Consider the following 13,609-nt stretch of genomic DNA (forward strand, 5'->3'; position numbering starts at 1 on the left):
TTAGCTTTTCTTTGTTGCATTGGGTTAATCTTAATAATTGAAAGACTTACTGCAGATGAAGAGATGATAATTAAATAAGGAGAATCTTTGGTTTCATCTCAACTTGATTACTGTCCAGAAATCTGGTCGAGTGCTTGGAAACAAGAGTTAATAAGATCCAGATCAGTGAAAGCAGAGAGACGCTCTTTTGAAAATGTTTCCACAAAAGACAGAATTTGGACATCAACAGTTTGTTTATGGATTCTGGAAGCTGAAGATCTCATGTTTTCAAAACACAGTTTAACATTTATAGCATTTATATTGTCATAAGTCGAGTCAAAAAAAAGTTATTTTCCAGGAATTTACTGTATTATTTTACAGGGTTTTTTTGTTTGGTTTTTCTACATTTAGTGCAAATGGCATCAAATAAGAACATTTATTTTTATTATAAATATTCTGTAAATCTGTACGATAATTTAATGGGATATTATAGATTTTTTCTTCTTTTTTTTAGAGTATTATTTAATTTCTTAGTGGTCTTGAATGTTTAATTTCTTCTGGGGTTTTTTTTTACAGTAAAACTTTAAAATTTTATGTAAAAAGCTGTTTTACAGTCAAATGTCTGGCAGGCACTTAATGTGATATTAAAGTAAAAAAAACAAAAACCTGTAGTTATTCTACAGATATATATATTTTTAATTCAGATATTTACTGTATATTACCCATATTTATTTATTTTTTAATGAAATTATTTGTAAAATACGTTATTAACAGTTATTAAATGGTCATTTCAGCACTCAGGTTTCAATATATATTCTCAGACTTTTAATATATATGTATATTCCCCTCTAAATGTGACCCTAATACTCCGCCGTAATGCACAAACATTCAGCAAAAATGTAAATATTAAAACGTTTAAGGATCATTCTTTAAGTTGATATGTGAGTAAATACAGATGCTCTGATTTGGTGTCCAGTAATTAAAAGCCTCATTAAGGCGGAAGGTGGAGCTGGCTTCTGATTGGCGGGAGGGGGGAAGGAGGAGGAGGAGGAGGTGGAGGGGGATCCCCTCAGTGCGCACGGCCGCAGTCCAGTGCGTAAAGAGCGCAGAGCAGCACAGAGCCCCTCTCCACCGTGCCGGGATTACCGTTTTTTGCTCTCCGTCTGCACAGAGCTGCTCTCTAAATGAAGCTCTGATTTCTTCGCCATGAGCTGCCTGGATGTGATGTACCAAGTGTTTGGTCCTCAGCCTTATTTCAGCTCCTACAGCCCCTACCACCACCAGGTAACGACCACAAATACTCTACAAACTGCCTTTAAACAGCCCGCACACCGCTTAGTGCGCTATGCTATAATGTCCAACTTGTAGGCTTTTAAATCCGCCAATTAAAACTTAATTACATGGCAAACACGGGAGATTAAGCAGCTACTTTTCTCCACTGAACCATTCGCTTTGGATACTATATTTATAAAACTTATATTCAACTCCTGCAATCCTAAACTCCACTTAATCTCCAAAAATATATCGTTAATCACCTCTTAAAACACTATAAAACGCTAGTTATGGACTTTACTGTAGTAATAGAGAATCCAGTGTTTAAAGTTTTAAATTTAAAACTTTAATTTGGGTCACAATTTCACTTTTTTTTTTGCATTTATATCAATTTTAATCTAATTTCAGAGTCTTCTACTGCAAAAGACTGTAAACAGATCGTTTGTTAATTCTCTATAGGTAGAACTTTAGGAGTTTAATTAGTCAAAAATAGAAATAAAAGACAAAATATACATATTTATTGTTAGTTTTTCCTCATAAAACATTCTGTAATTCACTTGTATCAAGTTCATATAGTTGCCTTTGTGTGTATGAAAGTTTTAAAAGGGTTTTTTTTTAGTTTTTGTATAAAAATTTGATTTTTTTCAGGACTTTGCTTTGAGTTTGTGGCCATAACGAGTCCAACACAGCAAATAGAAAACAGCATAATCCACCAAAAGTCTAATTTCCTTCCCAGTGTTACAATATTAAATTAGTAAATCCCATCATTTAGGATTAAAATCACAATATGTAATTTTGTTTTGCCCATTAATGCCATTTATTAGAGCATAATAATAGCATTAACTGCCAAATAATAGTATATAATGGAGCTATTAATGTGACTTTTGTAAACAGACTTCATGACTTTGACTGTAAACAGTTTGAGTGCAGCTTCAGGTTATTTCAGACCTGTTAAAGATCTTTTTTTTTTCACTCTCTTAAAACCTCTCAGTCAACATACAGGCATATTTCACATAGTGCCAAAACTCACTTTGTCTGTCACATAAACAGACTCTGGATCAGCCGGAGTCGAGCCGCTCTTCCCCTGATAGTTTTATAACATAAACACAGGGAAGCAAGAAAAGACTTGGAAATTAAAAGTTGTCCAAGAGGAAATGTACAGTGTGCTGAATTTAAGCATTATATGGATTTAAAACTTATATCAGGCATGGTGCATGAAAATATACTTTGTTTTTTTTTTACCACAGTTATTATATACAGCTGTTTTGCATGTTTTTTTAACACATTTGTCATATGATAATGAGGTAAAAACGTAAAAGTTCCATGGTTTAAGTCATTTAAATACATGTAGTGTTTGCACCATGATCTGAACTGAATTTATCCTTTTTATCGTGTAAGTAAGTAAAAAAATAAAACTAACAAACTCACTTTTTCTGTCATTGTGTGCAGCATTAACAAGATGTAATATCATATAAAATATAATGAAAATAAACGGACAGAAGGTTTCGTTTGCGGTGCAGACTGTAAAGCCATTAGAGGCAAATTTGTCATATTTTGGGGGCTATATACAAAAATTGAATTGTGTATTATTTTACATGTTAATGCATCTTTTTACTGCAATTGATACAGCGATAGTGATAGTAGTAAATGAAAATATAGGCAAACTATTAGGTTCAATCAGCCACCAGTGTCAACATTAATGTGTTGTATTATTATTAGAACATTTTTTTCGATAAAAGCCACGACCTTGGAATAACACATTAAGTAATTTAACGTAATTTATGTCAGTTTGCACATAAATAGATGCTAAGAATTTATATGGATTTATCTACATTTACACACCTGTTATGTCCTGAGAGAAACCACTAATTTTTATGAGGTTTAGAGGTTGAATGTCACATTATGGCTAAAGTATATTAAATCTGCTCCCGAAAACAATCTGTGCATCTGTGCAAAATGTTTGTGTGCAAACAGGACAGCTGAACACTCAGTGTCATGATACATATGTAATATATATTATAAAAATAAATAAATCGGCAATCAATGAGTGCAGGCTGTCATTACAACGATGCTGAGTTTACAGTTAAAACAAACAAAAAATGAATTTAAAAAGGTGAAAAAAATAAAAATAAAACATAAACAACCAAATAAATAATAAAATGTTAATAAGAAGAAATAAATGAAATGTGATTAAAATAAATTATAATATAGATTATAAAAAAAAGATAAATCGACAATCATTGAGTGCAGAGTGTCATTTGAAATGATGCCGAGTTTACAGTTAAAACAAACAACATTTTTTTTAAATAAATAAAAAGTAATAAAATAAATAAATATAATTTTAATAGAAATAAATTAATACAATTTTGATAAAAATAAATAAAATAAATGTTAATTAAAATAAATTATAATGAATAAATCAAATAAATCTGCACATCTCTCTTAGAAACTGGCCTTGTATACCAAAATGCAAGACTGGGGGTCTTGCATTTTGTTATATATACATATATACATATATATATATATATATATATATATACACACATATATATACATTCATATATACACACATACATATATATATATATATATATATATATATATATATAAATATATTTTATACATATATAAATAACAGAAATGTTAATTAAAAAAAGAAAAAAAAATGTATACTGAATAAATCAAATAAATCTGCACATCTCTCTTAGAAACTGGCGTTGTATACCAAAATGCAAGACCCCCAGGACAGCGTCAGCCGGCTGGGCCCCCCGGGCTCTGGGGGCCCCCCGGCCATCAAAGAGGAGGACAAGGAGCTGCCGCCGGGAGCCGAGTACCTGAGCTCCCGCTGCGTCCTCTTCACCTACTTCCAGGGAGACATCAGCGCCGTGGTGGACGAGCACTTCAGCCGAGCCCTCAGCCACACCAGCGCCTACCCTGCCTCCAGCAGCCACAAGGCCGTAAGAGGTGTGTGTGTGTGTGTGTGTGTGTGTGTGTGTGTGTAAGTGTGTGTGTCTCTGTAAGTGTGTGTGAAGTGTCGTCCCTCAGCGTGTGTCTGTCAGCGTGGGGAAGCCGCTGAAAGACCATCAGCAGGAGGTTAAACTCCACCAGCCCTCACGTTTTAGTGTGTTTTTGCTGTAAATTTATGTAATTTTAGTTGTTTTTTGTTGCCGTTTTCTGGATTTGATATCGTGGGATTGAGGCTTGTAGAACCTGATAATGTAATAAATTCCCGATAATGTAATAAAATTCTGCACTTGAGTCCATTGAAAATGTAATAAAACCTCATAATGTGATAACTTCCCGATAATGTAATAAAGTGTATTTCCCAATAATGTAATACACTTTTTTTTTTTTTTTACCAATAATGTAATAAAGTATAACATTAATGGGAGGTTGTTACATTATCAGGTTAGCCTTCATTTCCCAAGTCCTGATAATGTAATAAAAAGCTGCACTTGAGTCCATTGAATATGTAATAAAACCTGACAATGTAATAACTTCCTGATAATGTAATACCCTTTTTTTTAACCAATAATGTAATAAAGTATTACATTAATGGAGGTTATTACATTATCAGGTTAGCCTTCATTTCGCAAGTCCTGATAATGTAATAATTCCCCAATATTGTAATAATTTAACAGCAGACCACCCATTACTTGGGTTCAAGTGGTGATACTGTGTATCAACTCTAGCTCAAGAGCTCTAGCGCCACCAACAGGTCAAAGTTGAATGTTTATTCACTTTTGACCCGTTCATCCGTTTTTCACAAACGAGGTATCCATGACGACACACGAATGCATTCAACAGCTTCTTGAATTCCAAAGGTGTTTGGTGTTATACTTTATTACATTATTGGTAAAAAGTGTATTACATTATTGGGAAGTGTACTTCATTACATTATCGGGAAGTTATTACATGATCAGGTTTTATTACATTTTCAATGGACTCAAGTGCAGATTTTTATTACATTATCAGGGTTATTATATTATCAGATTCTAAAGGCTGTTAACCCTCTGGAGTCCATGAAACCACCTGTACATTACTTTTTTATGACGTTAAGACATAAAAATGAAGCAACATTGAGTCTTGCCATCAAGTTCTGGCTTGAAACTCCATGCCAGATTTTTTTTTTGATGATATTCAGCCAAGTAAAACCAGAGATATTGCATTGTAAGTCGCTTTTCCAAAGTGACTTACAAATATATTTAGTATAAAATATAGAACTAGAAATTATCCTCATTTTACCTGTTTTATGTCATATATGCAACCTGTATTCATATTTGCAATATTTAAAAATCTGTGTTTTGAAACATAATTTTCAAGATCAGATTTTATGTTTCCTTTGTTTCTTTTGGGTTCAACATTTTGATCAAGTAAGTCAAAGTTGAAAATTAATTATCAGGACATATAGGTGAGGTTGTGCTTAAAAAAATGATACCAACATGGCATGGTGAAGATTTCTAACAGATTTTTTTAACTGACATAATAGCTGAATATTTCAGAGAGTGAAAAGCCAATAAAATCTGGATGTCTCATAGATCTCCTATGGGTGACATTTGGGTAAATATCATCATGCATAGTCTCCCTCCACACTTGAACACACTGAAACTGAGAGAAGCAGTGTTTCATCATAATATTATGTTGCCATAGACTTCTATGAAATTAGGAAATCATGTTAAGTTGAACTCAAGCATGTTAATACATCCGCATTGAACATCATGGTTCATTTTATTATTACCTTGTATACTCTTCTATAATCATGTAACTCTTTTATAATCATGTCTTATTAAGTACTACTTAATATATATTATAATCATGTTAATATACATTATAATCATGTTAGGATGAATGACTCCATGTTATTCTCTGTATAAATGCTGTAATGTCTCTATGAAGGCTAATGGGGATCCAAAGGATACAATACAATACAATACAATACAATGCAAAGATAAAGGAGAATTTTTTTTTTAAAAATTGCAATAACCGCTGATGTTTTTCTCAGATTTGACGCCACAAAATCTTCATTTTTCCTGCTGCAGAGTTGCACCGATGCTGGTGTTTGAGTGCTGATACACGTTTGATTTAAAAGCTTCTGGTTTCCAATTTTGCTCTCCTATTCAGCATCTTTAAATTTGACCTTAAAAGAAATTACTCTTTTTGCACATTTTTGATACAGTAACACTCGCCCCCCGAAACCAATTCTCTAATCAAAATGTCACAATGGGCACAAACTTCTGCAACAAACGTGTGATTAATTAAACTGTGCAGGTTATATTGTGTTAGATGAGATTGGCTGAATCATAAATATATATATTATATAATATTATTATCGTATCGGGGGGAGAATAACAGCAGGTAACGAGCCTCAGTTTTAGTTTATTTTACTGCCTGTTTCTCACTTCGTCTCCTCTGACTTTAGAGGTGCATCTCAATGAATTAGAATATCATAGAAAGTTTATTTATGTAATTTAATTCAAAAAGGGGAAATAACACATTATATAGATCCTTTACACACAGAATGAAACATTTCATGTCTTCATTTATTTAATTTCTTCTAATTATAATGATTATGGCTTATATTTAATGAAGACCTAAAATTCAGTGTCTCAAAAAAATGCAATATTACAAAAGACCAATTTTAAAAAGTATGTTTAATATGGAAATATTGGCCTCTGAACAGTATGTCCATCTATATGGTCATGGACTTTTCAATCATATTCTAATTTATTGAGATGCACCTGTATGTTTGACAGCAAATATATTAAAACTAAGTTTAAAAACCCACAGTAGACAGTACAGCAGGGTATAATAATGTGCTTTTTGCAGTGATTTGACTATATGTAACCTATACTGGGGTTGGATTAGACGTATGGAGACTTTAATGCATTTTTGGTTACATGCATTTTTAATCCCTTGCAGTTCTGCAAGTGCATTTTTAAAATCATGTAATAATTCAAGCAAAATTATTTAACAGGACTTTTCTTTGAAACTCCTGTAAGTCTTATTGCTCCTTATCGAGACTTTGTACCGGCATGCATCACGTTTTTCTTTTATTATTGATCTCTATCAGCAGTAACAGGATGCTCAAATAAAACAGTATCTCAATGTTAAAATTTAGCTGTTCTACATAAATATAAAGGGATGATAAATAACTAATACAGAAGGTGAATGAAAACCAAATCAGAATTTTATTTTTATTAGTTTACAGCAGATTTGCTTTTTATTTCATCTCCCTACACGGCCGTTTCCAACTTTGGCACCAACCTTTAAATCCAAACAGAAACAAAAAAAGGCAATATTTGTAATGTTTACTCCTTCAACATACAATGAGACACATTTTGGAGTTGTTTTCAGGGTTTTAGATCAAAAATGCCTTGAGAAGAGTGAAGGTTGAGTTTAAAAACTGATTATTATTAATCTGCATATAGCTATATACAGTATGCTCCCCCTTTTTATATCTGTATTTCTAAAATATTACCTCAAAGTTGTGTTGATCATTTCTAATAGTTATAATCCATTAATCTGTAGATTATTTTCTCAGTCTGTAAAATGGCAGACATTTGTATAGAAATGTTCATCACAATTTCCCCTGTCTTTTTTTCCCCACAAAATGTTAAATACCTGAAGAATATCTATTTAATATGAGAGAAAAGTATCAAATTCTCACATGGAACAAGCATCTTAAATGAAGATTTCTTTTTTTGGATACTCTCCAAAGCCTTTAAAAACATTTTTTGTTACAGTAAATGGAATATTACCCAAAAAGCTGTTGAGTTGTTTTGATAAGATATGTCAAACTTTTTTTCCTAAATATTGTTTTTTTTTGCGGTGCATTCAAGAGAAAATCAATCAAAGTGGTTGTGTTATCTGTTTTATCTGTTTCTGCAAAGAAATCTAAAAAAAATCTGACATTTTTGCTTTGAAAAGTGACTCAAACGAGGAATCGATTGTCAAAATAGCTTCCAGTTATACTGTTGTCGGCTAATCGATGAAACTCACTTCTGCAGAATAAAAAAGCTGCACCGGATTTGACCAAAAGCGTTTTAAAGTGAGCTATTATGTGCACTTGTCAAACTATTTCTGAGGTCTAAGAAGAACAAACGTATCAAAAACATAAGGTTACATTGTAACCCTGGTTCTCTGAGTGAAGAGACTCTCTCTCTCTAGCTACCGTGGACTTATGAATTATGTAACAAAGTGCAGCGATTATCTCAAGACAATAGAGAACTGGCAGCTAAATGTAGTGGAGTAAAAAAAAAACATTATTTGCTTCAGAATGTAGTGGAGTAGAAGTATAAAGTTACAGAAAATGGAAATACTCAAGTAAAGTACTTACAAAATTGTACTTCGTAACATGCCACCACTAATTACATGTTATGTAAATTAGTGCAATTAAACATTTTCTATAGCTGAATATTATAATTTCATGTCATGATAGCCAAGGTTTTCACCAAACAAAACATGGAGATTTAGTATATTGAAATAATCAAAAATTTACGGATACATTACAACCCTGGTTCTCTGAGTGAAGAGACTCTCTCTCAAAATTGTACTTAGTAACAAGCCACCACTGAATATTATAATCTTATAATATATAAGCCTTTGACCCTCTTTATAACGTACCTGTGTGTTTTCCCAGACGGATCATTCCCGATGAGCCAGAGAAGTTTCCCTCCGTCGTTCTGGAACAGCTCCTACCAGCCGTCCGTCTCCTCGGCGCTGGGCAGCGCTCTGTCGGCGCCCCACACAGAGCTCCCGTTCCCCGGGGACCCGTACTCCTCCGCCTCCCTGCACAGCCACCTCCACCAGCCCAGCCCCGACTCCTGGCACCCGTCCCACCACCACCACCACCACCACCACCACCCGTACTCACTAGGGGGCGCCATCGGCACCCAGAGCTCGGCGTACTCGCGCCCCGGGGTCCACGAGATGTACGGCGCGGCGTTCGACCCGCGCTACGGCTCCCTGCTGGTGCCGTCGGTGAGGCCTCACCACCGCCTGGCGTCCGGCAGCTCGGTGCCGGGGCCCAGCGCCTCGCCCTGCGACCTGGGGGGGAAGGGGGAGTCGGGGACGGCGTCGGCCTGGAGCGGCGCCTTCACCGGAGCCGGGGCGGAGATCGGACTCAACATGGACACAGGTATTGTCAGTTTGTGACGACAAACTTAAAAGCAAATGACGTCTTCTAACCCAGAAGTTCTAACTTCTAACCCAATCTAACATGCAAGTTGTCCGCGACACAGTTCAGATCATACAAACTCAGTTGATTCAACAAATTTTGGAAACTAAAACATCTCTTTTTTTTTTTATATTTTATTGTTATTTTTAATCTAAGTCCTTTGCTATAAGTTTAAATGTCCATTTTGACCTCCTGAGTGTGTAACAGTCAGCTTCAAGCCAGAGACAAGTAATAACTTGCTACTTTGGAATTTGTCAAAAAAGACACAAAATTACCCAAAAAATGACTCAAATTTAACACAAAATGACAAAAAATGACCACAAAAAGACACAAATTGACCAAAAATGACACAAATTGACCAAAAAAAGACACAAAATGGCACAAAAAAGAAACAAAATGACAAAAAAAGACACAGAATTACCAAAAAAAACACAAAATTATTTAAAAAGACACAAAATTCTTTAAAGAAAGACACAAAATTACCAAAAAAAGACACAAAATTACCAAAAAAGACACAAAAGACACAAAATTACCAAAAATAAAGGGACCTTCCACACACCACACGGTAAAGTGCCATTCATATAAAACTCACATTAAACTTTCATATCAAGGTGGGGGCCACAAAATATCATCAAGAGGGCCGCAATTGGCCCGCGGGCCGCAAGTTTGAGACCCCTGATCTAAATACTGGAACTGATATGTGGTAAGACCCCAACACAGAAATTATTTCTTAAGTGTCAGGAACTAAAAGTGCATTTGCTTTGACTTCCATCTGCTGCCAAACAGATAAAAAGTTGGACAAAAATGAGTGATTTTGTGCGTCCACAGACGAGGGAAGTAAATTTAAACAAGATGATAAATTTGATTATAAGTACATATGTGCGACTGAACTGATTGAATATAAGATGACATTGGCACTCTGTAATGATTTTACAGTCGACATAATGTTTAGACGTTCTCCAGAGAACGTGTGGTCTAAACGTTAAAATGACAGCAGCTCAGTGTGCGGTCGCTCCGTCTCTTACAGATGTGGAAACCACGAAGGAAGAGTCAGCATCTACACTGTAAAAAATGTTTGTAGAAATTACAGTAAAACACTGTCAAACTGCATCAGAAATAGGATGTAAAAGTAAAAATGTAACATCGTTTAGATGCTTTTAATTACCATAAATTAAGGAATAGTGCAAAACTTTAAAACTGTAGAAAACACAGTTATTATGGAGAAAGACCATAATGTCACAAGGACACAATTATTAAAAAATATTAAAAAATAAAGGCAGTCTAAATTACAGTTTTGCTGATATACTTTTTATTAAAATTCACAGTAGAAAACCCACTCACTGTATTTTTTACGGTGAAGTTCTGGCAACAGCTGCCAGTATTTTTTATACAGTCTATGGTATTTTCCCATAAATTAAACTGATTTTTTTTTACAGTGTACCATCACTGATAACAGGCATTTAGCTGCTTTTTTTCTCAAATTGACACACTGATAATGTGTTAGTTTGGTCCAACACCTGTCTGCTAAAGGCATAAACCATTCAGAAAATAATTACTATTATTGTTGAAGTGTTTACACAACCCATAAGAACACTTTAAATGTTCTAAAATCTCCCATATTCAGCTTTATGCTTCACCTTAATTCATTAAATCCCTAAGCAAGACTTCTCCAACATGTAGGTGTGACTGGAAACAGACGTGTAAAAGTAGCTAATTTCAAAAACATATTTTTTGTTCTGAGTCTAAGTTAAAACCCATTTAACAATTCTAATCCGTTAATAGGGTGTCCTGTATTGCATTTAACTTGTTCTGACCATATGTCCTGAACAAATTAAAGTCACAATTTTGATTGATGTTATGGAGATGCAAACAAAAAGGCAAATGGTTATTTGTTTTGATTTATTATTGATTTATTCTTATTTTGTTACTTAAAAAAGTACAAATCTGAAAAATAATTTGTTGTTAAACAGCACTATTAATGTCACAATTTTGATAAATGTTGAGGAAGCAAATTTGTGTCTCTGTAAGCAGTAAATGTGTCTAGTTTTTCATTTTAAAATAAGAAATATAGATAGATAGATAGATAGATAGATAGATAGATAAATAGATAGATAGATAGATAGATAGATAGATAGATAGATAGATAGATAGATAGATAGATAGATAGATAGATAGATATGAATATGCAGTATAAAAATGTTGGTGCCGTGAAACAAATAAGTGCGTAAAAAACACATAAAGTGCATAACGACGGTATGTTCAATATCATAAACATTAATACCATAAACGCCCAATGTATCATATATGTCACATCACAGATCTCTGACATTTAGGGATAGTATTTTTTTTTTTAAACATCATAAATGTGTTCTATGTGGTCCACTTGGTCTGTGGTATATCACCTATAATTTTCCTTTAAGGTTAAATGTGTCTGGGTTCTTATGGGTTAAAAGAAGCCAAAAGACGAGCGGTACGGAGCTTGAAAGCATTAAAACCAGATTTAAATAAAGATTTTTCCCCCCTTCTTCTCCTGCCTCAGATCAACTTACCACAAGTGGTTTGAACCAACAAACTGACTGTCAATCAGCACTTTAACACCAGCTGTCAACTTCCTTTTCTGTTGCTGTCTTTGCTTTCATCCCCTCTCCGCCTCGGGCGATTCCTGCTGCTTTTACAAACAAGTCATTTCTGTTTTTTTCCTCTAATCTCCCCTTTTTTCTTCCTTTCTTTCCTTTCTGTTCTTTTTCCCCCTCCTTTTCTTTCCTCCTCTCTCAGGTCTGCAGGCACAGGATAAGAGCAAGGACTTGTATTGGTTTTAGAGACTGCTGAGACTCTTCTTCTCCCCCACTTCCTCCCCTTCGCTTCACTCCTACTTCAGCCTCTTTTCTTCACTCTGTTGCTGCTGTTTTTGGGGGGATGAACTGAACAATCAGTCAGACGGCAGGTTTGTGCTGTAACTGCTTCTGGTCTACTTGCAGCTCGGTGTTACGGAGGACTTTGCAGCAGCAGCAGCAACATCGGTGTCGGCACAAGCAGCAGCAGCAGCAGCAGTGCAGCCCTGCTGAGCTGAATGCCGACAGTGTGGATACAAAAAAAAAAAAACGAGCGTGGAAACAAAAGTGGACTCGCACTAGAGAGAGAAAATCTGATCTTGACGGATGTGGACAAAGACAAGACTCTTTGTGCTTCTGTAACAGGCAGGGACAACATTCCTAGAGTGGAAAAAAGTCTGGGGACAGACGGACAGAGACATGTGTTGTCAAACTCCAAAGACAAGCGCTTGAAGGACTTGGCAGGACTTGCCTCGCTGGGACAACTGGGCAGCAGACACTGGGAGTGTTGTGGCTGGAGGAAAAAAAGGCCGTGTTGGTTTGAGGAGGCCGCACAGCAAGAATATTTTGGCAGAGGAGTCCGAAACACTTTGGGTTTACATGGAGTATTGGTTCAATGTCAAAAAAACAAAACAAAAAAAAACACTGTCAGTATTTTATGGCACTGTAAAAGTTAAATTAAACAGTTTTGACTGATAACAAAAGATATTTAAGTAATGATTTCACGGAGCGGTTCGAGCGACAGCTGCACACAACTTTAGACGCCTGCAAATTCCACACTGTGTGCAGACTCGGAGCAGGTTTTTCAGCGTGTTGCAACAAGGAAAAGTGCTCAAAAATATCTGTATGCATAAGAAATTGCGTGCTTGATTTAAGAGAGTGTGGTTGATATATGCACTGTCCTGCACAGAAGACACAGAGAGGCTTCTAACGGCTGAAAATATATATAATATGTTACATACATAAACATAATATAATAAACAGGTGAATCACCTCCAGGGAGGTCTGAGGAGACAGAAAATATTCATAAAGTTTAATTGTCAGTGACAGAGTCGCAGCTTTGTTCCATGATTAAGTGATTATTTTTACCCACAGTACAATAAAATTGGAAATACTCAAGTAAAGTACTTAAATTGTATTTAACTTGAGTAAATCTACTTAGTTACTGGGTACATGTTATAAAATACTGAAATTATACATTTTCTGGAACAGGAATTTTATATCATGATAGTCAGGGTTTCCACCAAACAAAATATGGAGATTTAGTACACTGATATAATAAAAAACCTGCTTTTTAACCCTCCTGTTATGTTCATTTCTCAGGAACAGCAATTATGTTCATGGGTCAATT

At 34.9% G+C, this 13,609-nt stretch overlaps 1 protein-coding gene across 1 annotated transcript; it reads left to right on the forward strand.

Moving 5' to 3' along the window:
- Positions 1–993: 993 nt before the first annotated feature.
- On the forward strand, positions 994–13,082 carry vgll2a (vestigial-like family member 2a). Its single transcript, XM_059356580.1, has 4 exons — positions 994–1,263; positions 3,960–4,215; positions 8,891–9,388; positions 12,203–13,082. The coding sequence occupies exons 1-4, from the start codon at positions 1,186–1,188 to the stop codon at positions 12,244–12,246; spliced, it is 876 nt and encodes a 291-aa protein (XP_059212563.1). The 5' UTR covers positions 994–1,185; the 3' UTR covers positions 12,247–13,082.
- Positions 13,083–13,609: the final 527 nt, after the last annotated feature.

Source organism: Centropristis striata, chromosome 18, assembly GCF_030273125.1.
Source record: "Centropristis striata isolate RG_2023a ecotype Rhode Island chromosome 18, C.striata_1.0, whole genome shotgun sequence".
In the NCBI taxonomy this organism is placed as follows: Eukaryota; Metazoa; Chordata; class Actinopteri; order Perciformes; family Serranidae; genus Centropristis; species Centropristis striata.

Bases quoted from the DNA above. Each gene is read 5' to 3' on its own strand.
- vgll2a (XM_059356580.1), top strand. From the start codon at position 1,186: ATGAGCTGCCTGGATGTGATGTACCAAGTGTTTGGTCCTCAGCCTTAT. The intron at 4,216-8,890 runs GTGTGTGTGTGT...GTGTTTTCCCAG, and splicing joins CAGCCACAAGGCCGTAAGAG to ACGGATCATTCCCGATGAGC. The intron at 9,389-12,202 runs GTATTGTCAGTT...CTCCTCTCTCAG, and splicing joins CGGACTCAACATGGACACAG to GTCTGCAGGCACAGGATAAG.